This window comes from Berghia stephanieae, chromosome 1 (assembly GCF_034508935.2).
Source record: "Berghia stephanieae isolate SIO BIC M18660-M18661 chromosome 1, UCSD_Bste_1.3, whole genome shotgun sequence".
Taxonomy (NCBI): domain Eukaryota; kingdom Metazoa; phylum Mollusca; class Gastropoda; order Nudibranchia; family Aeolidiidae; genus Berghia; species Berghia stephanieae.
In genome coordinates, this window is record NC_088360.1 from 72118644 (window position 1) to 72142874 (window position 24231).

General features: G+C 36.4%; 1 protein-coding gene across 1 annotated transcript; it reads left to right on the forward strand.

The window, feature by feature from the left end:
• The first annotated feature begins 747 nt into the window (after positions 1-747).
• Positions 748-21821, forward strand: LOC144955955 (uncharacterized). The gene is made up of 6 exons (XM_078886219.1): positions 748-2615; positions 5635-5817; positions 6384-6619; positions 9254-9373; positions 11754-11879; positions 17722-21821. The coding sequence occupies exons 1-6, from the start codon at positions 1001-1003 to the stop codon at positions 20101-20103; spliced, it is 4662 nt and encodes a 1553-aa protein (XP_078742345.1). The 5' UTR covers positions 748-1000; the 3' UTR covers positions 20104-21821.
• Positions 21822-24231: the final 2410 nt, after the last annotated feature.

The window sequence follows — 24231 nt, forward strand, 5'->3', positions numbered from 1 at the left end:
CGATCACGTTACAGCAATGATACTCGTTGGTTATCAATATCATTTCGGCTTTGAGCAAACTGCAACTTTCGACATTAATTTGCCTACATGCGTTTGTGAGTAACGTACCAACAGTCTAGAAACCTGTGTCGGAGTAAGTGAAACATTAGAATCAATATGAATATTTGCATTGAAAATGGAGAAATTATCTCATAATTCCCATAAATTGGCACCGATCTTTGTATATAAAACCACTCTATCAAAGTACAATAAACTCAACCCTTGCACTTACTGTCGCGATTCGAGTGTCATCTAACCCAACATCAGACCTTAAAGTTTACATCAAGTCATTGATAAAGCCGCATTGCTATGTAGGTGAAAAGCCTTAAAGGGCTTACTGATTTTAAATCAGATTTTATTAAGAAAATATACATCATTTTTTTTTTTCTCAAATTATTACTTTTATATTTTGTTGTCATTGTTACTAGTTGTTATTATGGATAAAAAGATGTATGCATTATATGTATTTTTACCGACAATAAATAATGCATTCATTCATTCAGATAACACTCCTTTAAAAGGCTTAAAAGTTCGGCTATTCAACCAATGAGTATTGGAATAGTTATGGCATAGCCAAATTCCTTGGGCATAGCCCTATATATCCTCATGAATATATTATTTTGATTGGTGGAAGTGCGAAATGTAAAATGTAGGCAGGACGAGAGAAGAATTGGCACAAAATTTTCGTATGTGCAATATTTCGTGTTTATATGACATTTTCGCATTTCATTTTTAGTATCTGAATTTAATGGTTAACTACTGCACTCGTTCGTGTAATATTGATTATTCCACAGGATTAAAGCAATTCAAGCCATTTGCCAGGTTTCTTGATTTTTCTATTCACTGGAACGGTTTCCATTATCATTCGTCGATTAAAAAGTACACAACACTGCATATTGATTGTGAAAAGAACAACGAGAGTGTTACAGTGTAACAAAAACATCCCAAATGAACAACAAACATGGCGGACCCCCATCAGAACTCAGAACAAGTCGACCCAACGGAGGCACAGGGTGTTTCTGAAAATATTATCATTTTAGATTCAGATAACATTGATTGTCATATCAAAGAGGAAATGTTTAGTCAACACCTGGACGGTGGAAACATTGTTTCAACACCAATTACATGCGTTGCTCCACATTCGGCAGAGCATTCGGCCTCTTCGGAATCGCCAACGACAACGGTGATGACCGATTCAGTGCCTAAATCGAACTCAAATTCTACTGTTATGGTATTAAAATCTGTATCATTAGACGAGATCCACACGAAAAGCTGTGATGCAACAAAACGTGAACAATCTGATAATAAAAACACTGCTCTTGTGATTCAATCAAATGGCTCTCAAAGTATTGTGGACAATTCTGACCAGGCAATCATGTCAGAGTCAGATTCTCACAGTCGCTCTAAGTCTCAGACCATTGGAGACATTAGAATAAAGAATGAAAACTCTAATGAACAGAAAACTCCTTCAAGCAATCAAGCAATACCTCATCGCACCACTTTGCAAACTGTTTTATCATATACTAATCCAGATCAATTTACTGAAAATAATGTTGGACACACTGTACAATTAGCTGTGGCTAAATCTTCCCCACCTAACACTACTAATGGCCAGAACTATACCACTGTTCGATTTAATGAGGCATCTAATGCCATTGATGCTAAGACTCAACTCAAACTCCACCACACAGCCAGTTCTCCAACACAAACGGTTCAGATTGCAGCACCCCGAGGAATTTCAATGACTCCAGAAGTTCTCCAATCTGTGATACAGCAAGTGAAAGCCCAACAACTTTCACAGCCATCTTCTCATCAGCAACCCTCGGCACAGGATACGCCAGAGGTCGATGATGGTCAACAGAATAACAGTATGAGTTTTACCCTGGTTTCTCCAAATCAACAAAATTCATCTCCTGCCCCATTAGGATCGAGCCAAAACCCAATACGAATTATTCAACAGGGAAACCGCTACACTCCAATGCAACAACTAACTTCAGAGCAGTTGCAACAGATAATGCAAGTTGTTCAACAGCAACATAACAGTAATGCAAATAAAGCTCAAGAAAATGGTGGCACAGTTATTTTCAATCCTCACACCAATACAAAAATTATGTATAGAGTAATTTATCCATCAGAGTTACATAAATCACAGGTTGTCTCGGGTCAAACTACCTACCAAGTTTTGAAGCCTGTTACATTATCTCAGGAACAGCAAACAACTGTCACACCTGTTCAGAAACGCCCTTATAGGAAACGGAAAGAGATAATTGCTCAGTCTTCAGGAATTGATGTTAACTGTGATGAAGACAAAGAGAGAGGATCTGGAGATGCCACTGAATTATCCAAAGAAGAGAAAGAGGAAAGGAAAAAACACAGGCCAAGAACAAGATCAGGTCGTGTTTCAAAGCCTCCAAAACATATGGTAAAGGACTACAAACACATTCATGTTTTGGACTGGGATGAAGATTATGATGATTCTGACGGAGGATACTCTGACCTAAAACACAGCGATGAAGAGTCAAAGTTAATGCAAAATGAGGATGGTGAACAGGAAACATCTCCTGATTTGTTTCAAGGTATACCAATTTGATATTTAATTTTGTTATCCTAATTCTCTTGATGTTAGTGTTAGGTTATTTCCAAGAGATGCTTGTGTGCAAAATAATCATAATAATCATAGCTGGCAAATTCCATGAATTTATACGGCAACAAAAAATTAATTTAAGAAGCATTAGATTTTAAATAAACCTATTTTAAACTGTTCTCTTTAAATTTTTGGTTGTGAAAAAAGACATAGAAAATTCCAGATCTTTGGAGCTGCATAATTTGAGAAAGCGGGCGGAGAATTCTGTTTTTGATGAAGGCCATCTAATTTTGAGTTGAGTTGAAAGGAAATATCTTAGATTTGTTGATGGTTCATGTCTATGAGAGATTTGAAATATTTGGGAGCTTGTCTATTAGACATTTGTAGTTGTGATACAGGCTACTTTGAATTCTATTCATTTGGCAATTGTGCGGCTATGTGGTCTAGTGGTATGACACTCGCTTTCGAATTGGAAGGTCCTGGGTTCGAGCCTCGCGATCGGCACATAGTTGAGTCCTTGGAAAAGACTCTTTACTCACATTCTCTCACCGTACTCAGGTGTAAAATGAGTACCTGGCCGTTAACAGCGTTGTCTTTGTCCAAAAAATTGTAATATTGCCTAACAGGCGTCATGTCCCGTCCTACATGTTAAATGTTGCTGTTGGCCAGGGACCCATTGGAAAGCGCTTTGAGCACGTATAGTGGATATTGCGCTATATAAAAGCTCAAAAAAAAAAAAAAAAAAAAATTGGAAGCCAATGCAGGATTTTAGAACTGGGGTTTTTCTGTCATATCTTCTGGTCCTGGAAAAGACTCTGTCGGCATTGTTTTGAGTTGTTTGTAAGCCCTAGAGTTGTTTTAGAGGAATACTAGATATAGAAGGCCACTGGTGAGTGAAGTCATTGTCAAGTAGATCTAACTGGATTAATGTTTCTTAAGTTGTAATTTACAGAATGTGATATGCATGATCATGTGGAGATTTTCATAAAGGAAAAAGCAGAGGTTTCTGATGAATGGTGAGTTTTGGGTGTTGTTTTCAAGGACCCTGATGCTTTCAGCAATTGCTGGTGAATTTTTATTTTTGGAGACAATCATCAATCAGCTCAGTTTTATATTCATTTAATTAAGACTTGTTCATGTTCATCCACAGTTTAACTACTTTTATACAGTGTCCAATCATGTCTAAGACAGACTCTTTGGAATTTTGTGACGGATCAGGAACATCTTTGGTGTAAAGGTGGTAATTGACACCAGCTACTTACAGAATATATTTTAGTGGCGAAGTGTATATTGTGAAAAACAGCGGCCCTAGGATCAACTGAAGAACACTGAATTGAAGCAGTGATGGAGAGCTTGGAGTTCAATTTATATATGAAATGAAGTTGGCGTCACTCAGGTCTTTGTTGTTGTTTTTTTTGCCATCCATGTTCATGAGTAATTCTCACTAAACTGTATTAACCAGGCTATAAACCTTTAAGGTTACACAATGTTTTGTGTGTTGGGCTGTTATATTTCCGGATGGCAATATTGTGAGTTTATTAGCCAAGCGCACATCTATAGTGACAATTTCTGCCGACCAGAGTTACTCAATGATTCAGTTTAAAGAATGTCCTTTGATGGCAAAGTTTTCTTTGAGTCTTGTCAACAAGTACAAGATGTGTGGCTGACAATATCAAAGGCAAAGGCAGCAATAGCAAGAGCAGGATGATGTTGCTGTCTGTTTTGACCTTTTCAATTATATCATTGTATACTCCAACATCTCAATGCTGTGGCCTATTCTGTTCGCAGATGGTACTTGATGCACAGGTTGTTCCTCCCAATGTGATCTTGCAGTCTTCTTGTAACTATTATTTTCTATCAACTTAGCAATGAAATAAAGGGTTGGATATTGGCCGAAAATTTTTAAGATTCTTTGTCAGAGTTGGTTTGCTTAAGTGCGTAACGTGGGCCATATTTAGTTTTGTGGTGAAGTTAAAGTTTGCAATGTATAACAGTTGGCAGTTGACATATGTGTTGTTAGATTAGAAGGGAGGTCGCAAGTTCATTGATGTAGAATTTTATAATCCATTTCAGTATTGAATCAAGCTGGCATGATTTGTTTGGGCTATTGCAAATGATTTTTACTATTTCTTCTTGTGTCACGGATTACGAAGAGGATATGGTGCTATTAGGTTTCTCAGAGGTTTCAGCTATGTCTATGATGTTACAAAGTTATTTTTGTCCAACTTCGAAAATAATTTACATATTTTTTATCTCTGAGATCTTATGCACATGGTCATATTGTCAGAGTTTGGAGGTTTGTCACTATTGTATTTGTATTAATTTTTTTTTTTATTTGGAGCAATACAAGTCAAGCAGGTTTATCACTACACTGCAGGTAACATGCTTTATTGCAATTTTTAACCATGCTATTCTTTATATTTTTATTGTTTATTTTTAACTGTACTCATTTTTAAATTTACAAGTACTTTATAAAAGTATTTAATTATTTTAAAGCCTTCATAAATAGATATTGTGCTGTAGTACTAAATGACCCTATTTTAAGAGTCTCAGTACTGACTGGATCGGACATCTGACTAAAAGCCTCTCTCCCACTGGTTGAAATTTTCACATGGTCCAAATTTATAGAGATGTTATTTTTTTTCTCCCATTCACACTCTGTGGAAGTCAGCTCAATGCGTAAGCCACATGCACTTTCAGATTGAATTTAAAAAAACAAACACACACACACAAAACAAAAAATATGATTTACTGCTTGTGACCAAATTTCCAAAAAAAAAAAAAAAGGAAATGTTTGTTATGATAACAAATAAGAGGTTTGAAGAAATATGTAATCATTAATCATATAAAAAGGAGGCTGTGGAGGTTTGGGTCTCAATTGTTAAAAATGTCTGATAGTTTGATTGTTATGAAGAATATAATACATAATAGATATATTCGTTTGTCACATCTAGGAGTTTAAAACTTGTTCTGATCAAATCCAAGAAGAGCAATTGTTATTTTCTTTTTAGCATTAGGAGCAGGAAAGCCAAAGAATTATAAATGTCATACCTGTGAGAAATCATACATTGGACAAGCTGGTTTAGAAAGACATTACAGACTAGCTCCTGAACATCGCAGATCTGGAGTCACCGGAGTTGATAATGGTCAGGTTAACGACAGTTTACTTGTAGATGGAGAAGATAGTAGCAAAGGTAATTACAGGTTTTAATTAATTTTTTTCCCCCACATTTTATCTCCCCCCCCCTCCCACATTCCAAAACAAAAAAAACATGAAAAATCAGAGATACTAACTATTATGAAAATCGCAAAATTTTTATGTTAAAAGGTAATGATACAAGAAGCTTCAATTTCTTCGTTTGACAAGACCACTATTTGTATTAATCTGTGGCTAGATTATGCAATGCCATGACATTGTGAACCGTGAAATGGATCACACAATCATTTTTTTTTTTCAATTGCACATTTTTTTCCTTCCATCATTTCTGATCCATGAGGATGGTATCTCTGCAAAGGATCAGAAAGGAATCGTGTAAAATTGATATTTTTAATAGAAGTTACCTGGATTTTATGTCTTTTTTATTCCTTGTGATATGAAGTTGTAATGGCACTGTCCCAAATAATCGATAGATTTAAAAAAGATAAAATAATTAGTAGTCTTTATACTGACCTGGAATCCTGATTTATTTCAGTTGAATTTCTTTATTCTTTCATCTTTTTACTTGTTTAAAATCTTTTTTCTTTTACTTTTTTTTTTCAGAAGCATCTTTAACCCAAGATGGGAATTCAAGAAATTCTGATCCTGGTCCATACAACATCAAGTCAAATGGTTTGGTTGATAACTTCTCAGAGGACTCAAATACTCAAGATTCTATCAACTCAATAGGGACCAGTTCACCTGTTGTTCAAAGAGGCAGAGGAAGAGGTTCTTATCGTGGAAGATGGGCTCACCTGAAACATAATGCCCAAATAAGGAGAAAGAATAAATTACGAGAGGTTAGCTGATTTTTGGAAAAATTGCTCTATAGATTGATTATTTCTCCTTTAAAATTTTTTTTTCATAATTTTTGAAATTTATTTTTTATTTATTTATTTATGTATTTATTTATTTATGTATGTATTTAATTATTTATTGTGCATAATGACAAACAAAAATTTCTTAAGGGCTATTAAGTAAAAAAAATTTGTTTTATTATAGTACTAGTACCATATATTATTCTTTTAAAAATTCTGATCATGAATATTGCATTTGATAATTTCTACCTTCACATTAGTGTTATGAATGTAAAACAATACGTATTATGGCAGAGTAACCGCCTTTTGATATAAATGATTGCACTTATTGAGTTCAAAAGATATCGACTGCATGACAAGTCAGTCAGTAGTAAGTTGTCGTCCTGTGTACTCTTGCTTGTTCCTTATTTATAGTAATTGTGTTAGACTAAATGAAGTTCAAGTCAAAACAATATCATTGCTTTTGATGGTTCTAGAATTGAAACATAATTAAATGCTTCAAGATGCACTACAATTATTAAATTATTTTTTTGCCTTTTCTGTGGTGATTGGGTCATTTGCGTTGTGTCCTTTATATATTTTAAAAATGTTTGTTTAAGGTGTTTAACCTGCTTACCGCTCTATAAAAAAAGGGTATCGAGACTAGTTTGAGATTGGATGCTTGCACATCATATTCATCACAGTGCCATTCTATTCACACACACAAAAAATTTTTTTTGTTTAACATGACCCTCAGAAAAAAATCTTTAGGGATTCAAATCAAAGTTATTGTTAGTGGCATTCATGACATTAATAATATTGTCAGGTAAGTAAAAACTAAACTTTAATTGATTATTATTTTCGTACAAAAGTGAAAAATAATTGAAAAATTAATAGAGTCAGGACACAATTATCAAATGATAGTGAAGCAAAAATGTTTTGCTGAGGAAATTAATTTTTAAAAGACTATGAAATGTGCCACAACTAATATCACGCATGTGCACTAAAAACTTATGCCGAATTGCTGGCATTCCTGTTGAATCACATTTAGTTAATCTCTCTCCAATGTCAAGGGTATTAAGTGTCAGCCATTGTCCTGTTGAGTGTGGATTGGAATATTGTGCAGGTCCAAAATATGACTGTGCATGACGCATCTCAAATTACTTCTCACCACACGCATGCATCACAAACCTTGATACACTTCTAATTGCTCAAAACACAGAAAAGCTGACAAAATGATAATTTTCCACAACATACAGACAACCTAAGCAAATATTAAATTCGTGCCATACACCCAACATAAGACAAAACAAACAGAACACAATTCTAAATTTACCATGCCTATAGCCAGAATAAGCAACAGACAAAACTCCATTGTCCTATATGCCATATCCTTAGCAATGAGCTCCCTCAAAGTATGGTAGACACTCAGTCCCCAAACTATTCAACACACACCTGGAGGCATGGGACATCTTTAGCTTGTTTCTGTTATTTGGTCTTTGTGATGTCGATCTGAAAAAGTGTGTATGAAACGGTGCTAGACAAAGCAAGAAAGAAAAATACAAGAAAAAAAATCAGCCTGCTTTGAGGTATGCTGATTTTTTGGGAAGGTCTTTTTTCTTTTTTTTTTTCTTTCTTTCTTTGTCTGGCACTGTTTCATAGACACTTTTTCAGATCGTTATATTACGCCAGTTACTGCTCCCTATTTGTCTTTTTTTATGTGATGTACTGTGTACATAAATGTATTGAACATCTTGCTCTCACAGGAAAGATAGAAGGTAAAAAGAGTAAAGGTAGACCAAGAAAAACATATTTGAATAGTTTGAACAGCTGGGTGACAAAGAAAGAGTAATATTAGTTTTCTGAGGTTATCTGATCAAAGAGATGAATGGCGTATCATGATCACCGATGTCTGGCACAGACTTGGTACTTGAAGAAGAAGATGTACTGTGTCTAACGCCTAAATATTAACATGGACTGTTGTGTTGATCCTCCCTGTGAAGTTACAGCAAGTATCTGCAGTAAGGAGAAAAGAAAGAAAAAACAAAAAAAAAATATGTATTTTTATATAGGGCTTTATATGTGGTCCATAGCCAACAGCAACACTTAACATGTAGGAGGAGACATGATATTACAATTGTTTTGGGCAGAGACAACGCTGTTTTACACCTGAGTACAATGAGAGAACGTGAGTAAAGAGACTTTCCCAAGGACTCAACTTTATCTATATGATGCTCTGGACTCGAACCAGGACCACAATTCCAAGAAGTGGCCTGAAAATTCTCAAATTGTTTGCACCATTATTATTGCCTATCATGGGTCACATTAGAATTACAAGCAAGGAAAACGTAATATTTAAAGATTGGCTATCTGTTAATCCTTGTTGTGTAATTTTTATATTAAGGAAAGTTCATTTTGATGTGGGCATATTATATGGATATTGCCACTTGACATTTTTCCAGACTGAAATCAATCAGTGTGTCATGTTATATTGCGTGCAGAGACTAACAATTTAAAAATTTGCTTAAATAGGAGTAAGATAGCATTTGTTGGGCAACTCCCAAAAGTGGAGGGAAAAAAATTGTCTCGGAAATTGTGACATCATGTTCACGGCTTGTTTTCTTCTCTGTCATATAGTTCACCAAAATGTGTTCTGATGAAGATTTGATGGAGGTATTGTTTCCAAGACTAGTTGGATGTATATCTACCTGGGAATTTCTTCTGATGAAAGCTGAGAAAGGTGGATCAAGACCTAAGGTATAGGATTTGGCTGATGCTTGAAGTATATTTAGAGCCTTGAGCGTTCATTTTTCAACTTATAATTCTGAAATCTTTTGCAGGATCCCTACTGTTCTTATAACATATGATTGCCTTCTCAAAACCTATGGCCATTATATGATTCTTATAAGCAAAAATAATTTTTGTTTCATGTAAATTTTAAATCATTGGATTGCATATTCGTTGTTCATTCAGTGATGCCAAAACTCCAGTTTCACCGGAAAAAATTCCGCTCCGGAGCAAAAAAATCTGGGTTACGGGCAACTTCCGTCAAATTCCGGTGAGGTAAAATTGTCCCATGGTCATCCCCCCCCCCCCCAACCACCACATCATCATCACTGCCAGTACTACAACCACCATCATCACTACCACTATTACTACCACCACCACATCATCATCGCTACCACTACTAATACAATCACCGCCACCACATCATCATCACTACAACTACTACTACTACAACCACCACCACATCATTCTCACAACCACTATTACTACAACTACAACCACCACCACCACATCATCACTATCACTACTACTATCACCACATCATCATCACTACCACTACTACTACAAGCACCACCATCACCTCATCATCGTCACAACCACCTCTACTACAACTACCAGCACCATATCATCATCACTACCACTAAAACTACAACCATTACGACCACATCATCATCACTACCACTACTACTAACACACCACCACCACACCATCACTACCACTACTACTACAACGACCAACCACCACATTATCATCACTACCACTACTACTACTACAGCCACCACCACATCATCATCACTAGCACTACGACTGCAACCACCATCACCATATCATCATCACTACCATTTCTACTACAACCACCATCACCACCACATCATCATCACTATCGTACTACTACAACCACCACCACATCATCATCATTACTACCACTACTACTACAACCACCACCATCACTACCACTACTACTACAACTACCACCACCACATCATCATCACTACCACTACTACCACAACCGTTACCACCACATCATCACTACCACTAATACTACTACTACTACTACTACTACTACTACTACTACTACAACTACAACCACCATCACCACATCATCATCATCATTACCACTACTGCTAGAACCACCATCACCACATCATCATCACAACCACTATTACTACAACCATCACAACCATATCATCATCACCGCCACATCATCATCAGGACCACTATTACTTCAAACCACCACCACTACATCATCATCATTACCACTACAGCCACCACCACCGCATCATCATGCTGTTTCTACTACTACTACTACTATTACTACAACCACCACCGCCACATCATCATCATTACCACTATTACTACAACTACAACCACATCATCATCATCACTACCACTACTACTGCTACCACCAACACCACATTATCCTCACTACCACCAGCACTACAATCACTACCATTAGGTTTTGAAGCTCTACTTCATTTGAAATAAGGAAACTTTGGGATAGTATTTGGCATTGTGTTTATATATCATAATATAGTTGTAATCAGTTATCTGTTTAGAATTATACAATATGTAAACACAATGCCAAATACTATCCCAATTCCCTTTTCTTTTGTTTGGAGATTCCTCTTTAGGCATTGAAAATCCTCCGCGTGGTGTCTGAAATTCCTGTGAGCCAAATTTAAAGTTGCGTATTAAATAAATAGATATATCAATTGGATGATTATTAATTATGTATTTAAATCTTTCATTTCTTTATGCATTCATTTACTTTCTCATGTACAATTGTGTGTATGTATGTGTGTGTGTGTGTGCGTGCGTGTGTGGGTGTGTTTTTATGCAATTCATGTAGAAACAAAAACACTCTAACCAAAAAATTAAAAAAAATTTTTTTCAAATTGAATGATTATACCTTTTCATTCTCCATTAAACTCTTTACAGACTCATATCTCCCATTATTTATAACAGTAACAACTATGCCACTGGCTTCATTTGATGTCTGAGTTGTAGTATAGTTCTTTTAGTGAACGTGATAAAGTCTGTCAGGTTTAGGAAAAGCCATTTATTGAAGTGTGTAAGGTGTGTGCACCTAAATATCCAAATTATCCTTTTTTTTTTTTGCCTCTCAGTAAACTGTCTTTACCAAATCGTTTTTTAAATATACTTCTTATGGGGCAAATTTAAATTTGTCAATTTAAAAAAAAATTGCTCTTTAAAAAAGTGATTAATATATTGGTTTTCACCCTTTTAGATTTAAATAGATATTAACTATTTACTTTAAATATGGTCAAATTGGTTAAATAGTACAAAACCCTCTTTAATATTATGTATAACTAAATAAATAATGTTTCAGGTTGACATCATTTATAAAGAATTTGAAGATCTTCTTCGTCCTTTAAAGAGAGTTTGTGCAGATTACATGAAACCAGTTGTGGAAAACGAAATTGGGAACCTCCATTCTTCAGATAAATTAATAAAGGTAAATAATCCAACAAAAATATGCAAGGATGTTTACATTTTCATTTCACTATTCTGAGACTCACAATTATATCATTTATTTCTCAGATATTTTATCTACGTCAGTTGAAAAGCTTTTCTTCTTCTTCTTCTTCTTCGTTCCTCTGATGGACATCTATGGCTGCAGTCCGATATCTGCTATGAAGTCTGTGGTCCGCCTTAGGTCCTCAGCCTCACCATAGAGCTTTGTGTTGAGTGTTGTAGGGGTGACCCAGTGGTTCGAACTTTGCACGTTGTATAATGGGCAATCCATAAGCACATGTAAAGTGGTTTTAAAATCGGTCAGTGTGCTTCAAAATGTCTGTCGGTGCAATCTTCACATTATTTGGTCATCATATGAATTTGGAGAAATGCCATCTGTGATATTGAGATTCTTTAACCCCTGCTTTGGAAATTTCGAACAAATTCCAATAGCCGCGTGCTTTGGTAATCAGTGATGATAATTTTCTATGGAATTCCAGGATTTTCTAAGAAATTTTCCACTGATTTTGCCGTGTCAAACATTTTCCTCTGATAAAATTTCAGGTCAAGTGGTGGATCCATGAAAAAATCACCATCATACCTTGTGTCATATTTTGACACCTGTGTTCAGTTGTATGGATGTGGGTGACACTCCCATTTTTATGGCATCAGTCTAGACAAACTGGCGCCAGATTTCAAAATTAAGACAAGGCAATTGACAAGGACTCTCTATACTAGTGGAAACAAAAAAGATCTGAAAACAAAACAAAAAGAGATAAAGAGGGTAATATCTAGTTGTAGAGACAAGTACAAAAATAAAATTGAAAAATGCTTTTCTTCTGGGGATATACGGGACACGTGGCGGGGTTTAAAACTGCTGTGAACTATAATCCAAAGCCCACGATTATATCAGAAGATATCGAAATTGAAACTTTAAATAAATTTTATTCACGTTTCGACACAGCAAACAAATTTGATATTGAAAATGAAAAACATAAATTAGACAGGGCTTTGGAAGATGAAATGGCTGTTGAGGTCAGTGAAGAGGAAACGAGATTCGTATTTTCGAAACTAAACGAGAGGAAGGCTGCTGGCCGGATGGATTGAAAGGAAAACTATTAAAAGAATGTGCCCACCAGCTTTCCCCCATTTATACACATATTTTTAACTGGTCCCTCCAATGCGTTTCAATCCCTGAAATTTGGAAAACTTCGAAAATTATTCCTGTTCCAAAAAAAGAAAAACTTGAAACTATGAACGATCTCAGACCTGTTGCACTGACTTCAATAGTCATGAAATCTTTAGAAAAACTTGTTCTTGTTAAAATTAGGAATCAGTTTATGCCATTGAGTGATAGTCATCAATTTGCTTACAAACCAGGACGTGGCGTAGAGGATGCCATTTTGCTGTTTACAAACAACATCTACAGGCATCTAGATCACGCTAGGAGCTATTGCAGATTGCTTTTTGCAGATTTTTCTTCAGCGTTCAATACAATGCAACCTCAGTTGGTTGTTCAAAAATTGACTAGTCTGAATTTAAACAAGTATATAATTGCTTGGGTGCTCGAATTTCTTACGGAGAGAGCACAATATGTTCAATTAGGGCAAAACAAATCTTCCTGTATAACTACAAATACTGGCGCTCCTCAAGGTTGTGTATTGTCCCCTGTATTATTCACAATATACACGAATGACTGTAGAAGTCAAAACCTGAGTGTACCTTTAATAAAGTTTGCAGATGACACCGCTCTTCAAGGCCTCATAACAAATGGCAACGAAGTGGCTTATAGGCAAGAAATTGATAGATTTGTGTCTTGGTGTGATGCCCACCACCTAGAGCTTAACATAAGCAAGACAAAGGAGCTAGTGATTGACTTTAGGAGAGTGAAGGAACCGATAGAACCGTTAAAATTAAAGGACCAATTCGTCCAGCGAGTTCCTCACTACAAATACCTTGGTGTAACGATTGATGACAGGCTCAAGTGGGATGAACACTTGAAAATAATTAGGCATAAGATGTGCAGACGTACATATTTTTTATCGAAACTCTCAGTTTAGAATAGATAAAACCCTCTGCACATTATTTTATAGAGCAGTAATCGAAAGTGTTTTGTCATTTTGTATAACAGCTTGGGGAGGCAATTGCTTAGCAGTGGAAAGGAACAAAATAAATTCAAATATTAAAAAATCCATTAAACGCTATATAAATGATGTTGACGATGTAGATCTTTTATACGAGAAATTTTGTATAAATAAAATAACTAAAATATTAAATGACCAGTATCATCCACTAAGACCATCAATTATTATGTCAGAAAGAAGTGGTCGCCCTTTCTCTATTTCAACGAAAACAGAGAGACACCGAAAATCTTTTCTGCCGTCCAGTATTAGGCTTTATAACAACAAGCAATAATCATTTTATATAATTATTTCTCATTTTTACTTTTTAAAAATATAAATATTAATTTATTAATTTATTTGTTTTGCAATCTTTTCAATTTTCAATTTATAGTGACAGTTTTAACTATTTTACAGTTTGAAATTATTCATATTATAAAGCGCAGCTCTGGTTATAGAGCTGCTCCTTTTTTATATATATACATCTTATTTCCATTGTATTTTTATCTTATGTGTAAATTATAACACGTCTGTACAAAAAATTTCCTTTTTGGGATGCAATAAAGTATTATTATTATTATTATTATTATTGATGGTCGAAAAGGAAGGGGTTGGGGGAGGGTGAAATGAGTCTAGATTTTATTCGTAAGTAGGTTAAGAGTAGTAGTAGTACAGTTATGGGTATTTTAAAAAGATAATTATTATTACTTCCTCCTTATTAGATAAAAAGCCCCATCTACCCTCTCTCTCTCTCTCTCTCTCTCTCTCTCTCTCTCTCTCTCTCTCTCTCTCTCTCTCTCTCTCTCTCTCTCTCTCTCTGTCTCTCTCTGTCTGTCTCTTTCTCTCTCTCTCTCTCTCTCTCTTTTTTTTATTTCCCTTATCCATATATATCTCTCAACCATTCCTCTATGAGTCTTCATGTTAACTTTATAAACATCATCTGCTTATATGAGAGAGATTATATTATTCTGTTACAGTAATAAGGGCCGCTCTACTTAGTTTACACTTTTTACCCTTGTTTTTACAATGTTTGATAATTTTGATTTATTAAAGATACTCGAGTCGTAACCATTGGACTACAGTAACAGAGATAAAACAAGTAAAAGCATATACTTCCAGGCCTGTTGACCAAAAGTTAATTTTAAATCTCTTAAAGAGAATGTATTTTTAAAAAATCATTTTAAGGAAAGGACAATTCATAAAAAATTTACATAAAGTAAGTTATATCTCTACTATTAAGAATATATGGACACTAGAAGTAATAATATAATATATGAAACTATGATATTTTATTTCATGATTTTGTTTGAGTTTCACAGATGGACCAATACATTTTCCTCCTTTTTAATTAATTGCCATTTTCATCACTGGGTAATGAGAAATTTCAATCGAATGACTTCAAGAATTCTTCTATTTACCCCTCTAATGACCTCACCCGCAATTTTCTAATCAAAATCTATTCTTTTTTACACTGATTGACTCTCGAATCAGTTTGACCATATGAATTGTCATTGTGGCCCAGAATAATTATATGTCCAAATCTTGCTATAATAAAACCAGATGTGCGAGGTAAAACTCATCATAACTACCACCACTAATGCAACCACCACCTCATCATTATCATCACTACCATCACCACAACATCATCACCATCACTACCACTACTACTGCAACCACCACTAACACATCACCATGACTACTGTCACAACTAGAACCTTCTCAACACATCATGATCACTGCCATCACCACTACCACCTCCTCTACAACATCATCACTACTGCAACCATCACCACATCATCGTCATCACTACCACAACCACAATATCATTATCACTGCTATCTCTACTACAAGCTTTCCCACCACGTCATTATCACTACCACCATAACTTCAACCACTACCACTACATCATCATCATCATAATCATCACTACCATCACCACATCATTATCACTACCACCACTACTACACCTACCACCCCCATATCATCATCACTACCACCACAACACCGTCATCATCATCATCATCATCATCATCATCATCACTACTACAACTACACCCTCTTGAACCATATTATCATCATCATAACCACCACAACTACAACCTCCTCCACCACATCATCATCACTGCAATCACTACCACCGCATCATCATCATCATCATCATCCTCATTATCCTGGCATGGCGTTTTTGCATCGCTTGCGGCTGCAAAAAACGCAAAAAATCCCTGATTTGCATTGTGGCCGCAAAATCTGTAGCCTTTTGCATTTTTTTTTTTTTCAAATTTTTGAGATTTTCTAAGTGTTCAGGAATAGCTGCCGTCAGGTGGCAATTTCCCGTTTGTTGATCTTTGTATGGAAAGGATTTTTTTCACTGTAACAAGGGAAATAATTGCACAGCAATTTTTTCCACAGTAATATCATTATTGAAAATAGTTCCATAATCATCATAGGCTGTTTCAAACTGCTCTACTGTAATGGATTGCTTATTTTCTGATCAGACGATAAAGAGGCGGGGACCTCATGTTATTTCAATAACATTAAGTACTGATTGACCCAGGGAGCACCAGTGGGGATTGAACCGGGGACCATTTGAGGTGGACACCCGTGGAGATGAAATCCAGGATAATAGGTGGTCAATATTAGAGGGGAGGAAACCTTGTGACCCTGGGTTGTAGACAGTAGTGAGGAATGAACTGGAGGACAAGACAGAATCGATACTTAAGTGGGAAGTGAACCTGGGTGCACCCTGGACTATGGGATATAATAAACAATGGAGAGGAAACCCGGGACTTTGGGATGTTAACATGAGTGGGATGTAAACCTGGGACTATGGGCTGGTAACACCGGTGAGGAGGGAACTGGGGACTGTAAGATGTAGACACAAGTAGGGAGTGAACAAGAGAGAAATGTAGGTACCCACTTTTTGAGATAGACACCCAGAACAATATAGATTGTAGCAGGGAGTGAACCCGAACTATGTAAGGTGGACAATGGTAGGGAGTAAATATGGGATAGATACACGAGTGAGAGTAAACCTGGGATTATGGAGTGTTGAAACAAGCGGATAGTAAACCAGGACTGTGAGATATGGACACCTGAGAAGAGTAAACTTGTAACTTTGGAGTAAGGACACCAGTGGGGAGTTAATCTGGGACTATGGGAGGTGGACATCACAGGAGAATGATCATGGAACCACAGGATATGGACTCCAGTGGAGAGTGAACCTGGAATTATGGGAGGTGGACACTAGTGGGGAATGAACCCAGGATTATGGGAGGTGAACACCAGTGGGAAATGAATCCTAGGCTATGAGAGGAGGACACCACTGAGGGGTGATTCCTGAAGTTATGGGAACCTTGACCTATGGATTAAATCATTCCTCGGTGTTCACAAGAAGTCGTAGTTGGTGGAGAAAGATTAGACTGGTCAAGTGACATCAGGAATTCTACAAGATTCAGTCCTTGGACAGACTCTCTTTTTGATATACTGTGCAATCAGCTTCATTCATTAAATGCTGTACTCTGGAAAGACATGTATTTAAAAATTTGACAAAAAAAGTTGTCCTTCAAATATCAGTTGATTTAAATGAATATTTTTTGAAGAGTCAAAATAGTTGCATTTGATTTTCAAACCAATCTGATCATAATATGAAAACAAAATTACAATTTTTTTTCAATGTTCTGATATTCATTCATTTTTAAATCTTTTCTTTCTTTTCTGTCACAGGTACAGGATGAGAACCTTGCCTCATGCTTAGGACTTGATGTTGGAATATATAAAGTAGAAGAAATGCTTCCAGATGATTCAAACTCATTTTCATCATTGCATAACAAACTTTCTGCAGCAAGCATCTCACTATCCACTAACACAAATGCCCAGGAAAGAAATGAGATTTTCCCTCCAGAGAAAATACATTTTATTGGAAAACGGAAATATGAATCTTTATCGCCTTCAAATTTAGACAACATTCCCATAAAGAAACAGCAATGCCTGATGACTTCAATATCATCAAATATTACTTCTGAACAATCTTTAATATCATTGAATGGTTTACAAAGTGATACCCATGAGAATTCTCTACCACAAACTTCAACTTCTCACTTGTTATCCCCTTTCACTAATTCCCTCCGGTCATCAATCAACCAATCTCCAAATGTAGTTAAAGTAGGAAATTCATCACCATCATCTCAATCTCATCCCCTTTCATATTTTATATCAGCGTCCAGTGGTAAAGGTAACATTGCCACAAGTCAGGCATTAAAATCTCAGCTGGTTCCTGTTGTTTTGAATACAGGAACAAGCAACAACACTACTGCTGTATCGTCTTCCCAGATTTTACCTGTTGTTTTAAATGCACAAGCTTCTAGAACCACAATTACTTCAACAGCAAGTGGTACAAAATCGAGTCAGATTAGCAGTTTGCCATTACTGTTAGCTGCTCCAGGGAACCAGTTACAGGGAAGCACAATTTTTCTTGCATCAGGAAATCAAGCAGCTAGTCAAAACGTTATAGTCAAACAGCAATCAGCACAGACAAAGCAACAATCTACACTCCAGCATTATCAGAAACAGAAAAATGTTTCTTCTCTCCATCAGAATACTTCTCCCATTTCAAAACCTCAAGTTTCACTTCTAGGAGCAATAAGTAAACCATATACCAATGGAACAGCCAAAGTTACTGTCTCTTCATCATCATCTTTGAAACAAGGCTTTGATATAAATACAAAACCCACAGAAGTCAAAGTTTCACGGAAATTATTTAATGAGGCCACTGCTCCTTTATCACTTTCATCAGTTACCACATCCCCACCCTCATCTTTAATTTCATCAACGTATGTTACAAGTGGTGGCCATCCAAATAATACTCTTTGTGTTACCTCGCCTCATAAAGTGAAACCCAATTCTGCATCCGTTACATCTCTGCTACCCTCATCATTGTCCTTATCAGCTTCTTCAGCGTCAACCACTCATGCTTCTACTGGGAATGTAAAGACAGAGTTGGAAAATGAGGTGCTCAATTATAATACTATTGAATTCAGTAATAGAACAACAGAAGGATCTGCTCTTACGGCTGTCTCATCACACACCACCACATCTATTTCAGATTTAAATAGAGTAGTAACTACTGTTCCTGATGAAGATCTAGACTCATCTTTTGATATTTCAGCAGGTGTTCTTAGTTCAATAGGTTTTTCTGGTGATGAACTATCATCCTTGAACACATCCTCTGACAATGCTTCATCCATCCCGGTCTCTCTCCCAAATTTGAGTGTCAACCATGATGGTTCGGTGATAAATGAAATCATTACTCCCTCATCAAATGATATTTCAAATAATGACTCTCTTATCCAACCTCTAAAGGCAAATGACTATTCAGTGAATCATATTAATAATACAGACTCGCCCTTTTTCAATGGATCCACCTCAGAATTTCCAACATTAGCTCCACCAGCTCTTAAATTGAAAGGGAACATCATTTTGCCAGGATCCCAGCCATCCTCATCATCCTTTATATCATCCTCATCAGAATTTATTCATCTGTTATCAAACCAGCCTTCTTCTCCACTCATGTCATCCCCTTGTAAAGATAGCAGTCTTAATAATTCCACAACTTCTGTTTCTTTTAATCTCACTTCCATGGACAATTCCCTCCAGTCTCAAATTTTGAAATCTGAAACAGCTCCCTCTGCCATCATGGATCTTGGAGGGCTGAGTTTTCCTGACCAAACTGATGAACAAGACCTAAATGGTGTTTCATCCACTCTCAATTCCAGCGATGTTGACATTCTTCCAGAACAAATAGCTCCATCCGATGATGCAGTAAATCCTCTTTTAGAACTACCTCAGCAATTAGTGAGTGACGACATGACCATTTCTGCTCCATCAGGAGAGGAAGAGGGACAGTTCCTTTTGACAGAGGGAAGTAATATTTATCAGACAGATGATGGGGCATGGTTTATTCAAAGTGCAGATGGAAATACATACCAGTTACAAGGTGCTCATGGTCTTCCAATGGAAACAGTGCAGGCATTGTTGTCTGGAACTCTAGACTATAACGGTGAAGTTCAGACAGATGAGACTGTTCAGACAGCTCAAGTAATGCATTGATGTTTGTAGATAGTTTCAACAATGAACAGAAATCTCAATTTCATTTTTTCCCTCAAGGTAACAATACAAAATTCAATTTAATGATTTGTTCGTTCAATGTTTATTGCACACTTGTACTGATGCCCATACTTTACTTTTTTACTTCGGGGTGAGGTTCCCGACCTCCCATAGTGGGCAGGGAGGTCCTTGCTGTGTCTACTATCCCAGTGTGTCTGTTTTCCAATTGCGTTCTGTCGTTGTCTTGGAATGAGATTACTTGGTTTTGTCCTGACCCTGGCCGGAGTCCTTGGCTGGGAGGGAAACAGTTGAATGTATAGTTATAGTTTTGGGAGATGATATTTTTTTCCTTGTAAATCATCTCTCTGTTATTTATTATTATGCTTGTTATTTTGAGTGTATAATGTAAGCATTTGAGTGTATTCCTCTTAGTGGGATCTTGTGCTGGTTATGGGTGAGACATTTAGGTGATCTCAAACTAAGTACACTGATAGTGTGCTCTTGGAATCTACATCTGTTCCCTATTTCAACCACTCTCCTTTGTCTTACTTTTTTCCTCATGTCCTTTTTTATTGTACATCTAGAATCTTTTCACTATCCAAAATTTCGTCCTTTTTACTGGCGCTGATATGACTTTAATGTGTTGCAAGCACCGTAAAACCCTTAAAAACAAAAACAAAACAAACTTTTTTACTTATCCTCTTGGGGCTTCAGCTGCACATAAGGCTGAACTGATGCCCAAATGCTTCCTTAAATTAATGTTTACAACTTGCTTTAATACGACCATGATAGTAATGCAAACATAAGAATTGGTTGTATTATAAAATTTTTTTATTTTTTTTAAAGTTCCATATTGATTCAAGAAATTATGCCATTTGGTTAAGAGGTTTCTATTGCTTTATCCCATTTTCAAGGTGAAACAAGATTTTAAAATGAATTATAAGTTGTTTTTAGCATATGATTTTTTTATCTCATAAGACAGAATTATGCGCGTTGTTAACTGCACGTTGTCACCCTGAAATGTCTAAATTAGTGTTGTGATTTCTCACAGAAAATTCAACTGACATATTTTTTAAAGTGTTGTGTCAATCACAGAAACGAAAAAAAATTTCCGGAGCCGCGACTGAGGCAAAGTGATAACCTAAGGTTGACTCAGGGTCATATCAGCCGAAAAATGGGGAATCCCCTAGTGAGTTAAGTTAACATAGGTAATTCTAGTCACTTTCATTTCTTTGTTAACACTTTTAAGCGCAAACCCAATTTCATTTTTTAAAAAATATATTCATCAATATTTACTGCTTCGATTCTCATATGGATTTTATGCCAGTGCCTTACATAGTGATTGTGAAATGCCTATCTGAAATGGACCATATTTCTGCAATTTACAATGTACTAACTGCTCAATTAAAATATTACATTTTTCAGTTAAAGTTATAACGTAACTTTTATCCTTTTAAAATATAGAACATTTTATAATTGGACTATAAGTTGCTAAAATTTCAGTTGGACGTCATCAAAATTGAATTTATGGTGATTTTTAAATTTTAATTTAGTTGGATTCATGATAAATATTTGAATGAACTGTGTAGACTTTGTGGCAAATAGTCAAGAAACATAAGAAAAAAGAAAAAGAACCGCAAGCTATCATTTTCTGTAGATTTAAACATAGAGATATATCTCATCTTTAATGTGGAATGATGATGCTTAAAAATTCACAAAAATAATGTGTTATATGTTTCATAACAGACTACAAAATGTTTAAAAAAAAAAAAAATAGAGGGACAAGTAAGCTAGTCTCACATAGTCAATAATATTTTGTCGTACGAGGGCTCTTTCATAATTAACCGAAAAATGCCTGTAAAATCCGCGTTTTTTATGTTATCAACCAAATTCTTGCACGTGTTCATACCTTGACTCGTCCTTCATTTCTCTACGTAACAGCCAAGTCTGTCGACACACTTCTGCCAACGCCGCACCATGGAATAGATACCCTCTCGGAAGAAATTTCCGTCAAGGTTTTGTAGCCATTTCCGCACATGGTCAACAAGCTCTTCATCGACATCAAAGCGCTTTCCTGCCAGTTCACGTTTCAGTGGCCCAAAGAGGTGATAATCAGATGGTGCGAGGTCTGGACTGTGTGGTGGGTGTGGCAAAATCTCCCATCCTTATTTCTCTAGCCAACCTTGCGTCACTCGTGCTGTGTGGGGTGTAGCGTTGTCGTGTTGCAAAATGACCCCGTTGGTCAACTGCCCTGGGCGCTTTCTGCGAATGGCCTCCCTAAGCTTGTCAAGAGTTTGGCAGTACCTTGCAGCATTGATTGTTTCTCCAGGTTGTAAGGTTTTGAACAGAATAACACCACGACTGTCCCAGAAAACAGTTTCCATTATTTTCTTTGCTGACCGCATGACTTTGAATTTCTTCGCGACAGGTGAGGATGGATGTTTCCATGTCATCGAATCTTGCTTTGTTTCTGGGGTGCAATGGTGCAACCAAGTCTCATCACCGGTGACTATGCTGTTAAGAAAAGTCACATCGTACCCTAGAAAGTCTCCGCCGGCGTTGGCAGTATGCCCGTGAACCCTGCGTGAGCTCTTGCTTCTTCTCAAAAGTTCCCTGCAGATGTCCAATCTTTGTTCTTTATGATTGTCTGTCAATTGCTTAGGAACCCATCTTGCGCTGACTTTTCTGTAGCCAAGTTCATCAAATACAATTCTATGGGCAGAAGTTTCTGAAATTTCAAGACTGCTTGCGATTTCATGAAGTTTCAACCTCCTGTCTTGACGAATAAGCTCATCAACTCGCTTCACATTGTCTTCTGACGTCGCAGTTATCGACGCCCTCTCCCTTCCCTGTCTGTCAGTCGGAATGGCCGGCTTCAAACAAATTACACCAGTGATAGACTTGTGTACGGTTTATAACATGCTCACCATATACACTCTGAAGTTCTTTATGAATTTCGGTAGGATTCAGACTTTTGGCGTTCAAAAAACGTATGACAGCTCTGATTTCCTCCTTTGACCAAGTTTCAAGGTGGGCCGCCATCTTTAAAATCGTCTAGAAATTCATTGTGCAAAATGATGCACTTCATAATTTCTGGGAATATCCGTAAGGAAATAAGGAATATCATGTCGTTTACAGAATTAAAAAATCTCCACTGGTTGCTGAGCAATGGGCATTTTTCGGTTATTTCTGAAAGAGCCCTCGTAGTTCAAGCAAGTCCACTAATTGATATCTCTCACTTAAAGCATATCCCAAAGGACCAATTATCTCTTATTAGCCAAACAATAGACAATTACATGACACTCTATAGACTTCATTTTCCACATAAGGTTACACCACAGGGTGGGGTTCTTGACCTCGCATAGTTGGCATGGAGGTTACTTACAACTGTGTTTTTATATAACCTATGTCTGTTTTCCCTTGGAATGAGATTACTTGGTTTTGTCCTTTCCCTTGTTGGAGTTCTTGGCTGGTAGGGAAACAGTCAAATTATATTTTTCCCCCTTGTAAATCATTTCTCTGTTATGTATTGTTTGTTGTTTTGAATGTATAATGTAAGCATTTGAGTGTGTTCCTCGTAGTGGGATCCTGTGCTTGTGTCTAGATGAGACCTGTAGGTGATCTCAAACTATGCACAATGATAGATAGTATGCTCTTGGAATCTACATCTGTTCCCTATTTGTACCATTCCCCTTTGTCATACTTTTCTTGAGTGCTTTGAATTGTAAATCTTGATTTTTTTTACTATCCCATTTTCTTCCTTTTTAATGGTACTGAAATGACATGTGTCACAAGCGCATAATAAGCAAGGTTACACCAAAACAAAACATTGATGAGCACCATTCAGAGATATCACTTTAGCCGGAAATCGACTTATTGGCAATTGATTGGATCCTTCAGCTTCTCGAGTTGTGATGGTCCGACGCAAGCTGGAACATTATATAAATTTTTCAGCACTTTTCTTTTATATCGATTTAGTTTAAAATCTGTCCTTTTATTTTTTGTGTATTATTTACTCTCAAATGCAATAACAAGAACCTACTATGCCATACCATAAGAGTATTCCACTTCGATACTTTGAAGCCGTACTCAAAGTAATAAATGGCAGTGGGTGGGGTTCCCTACCTCCAC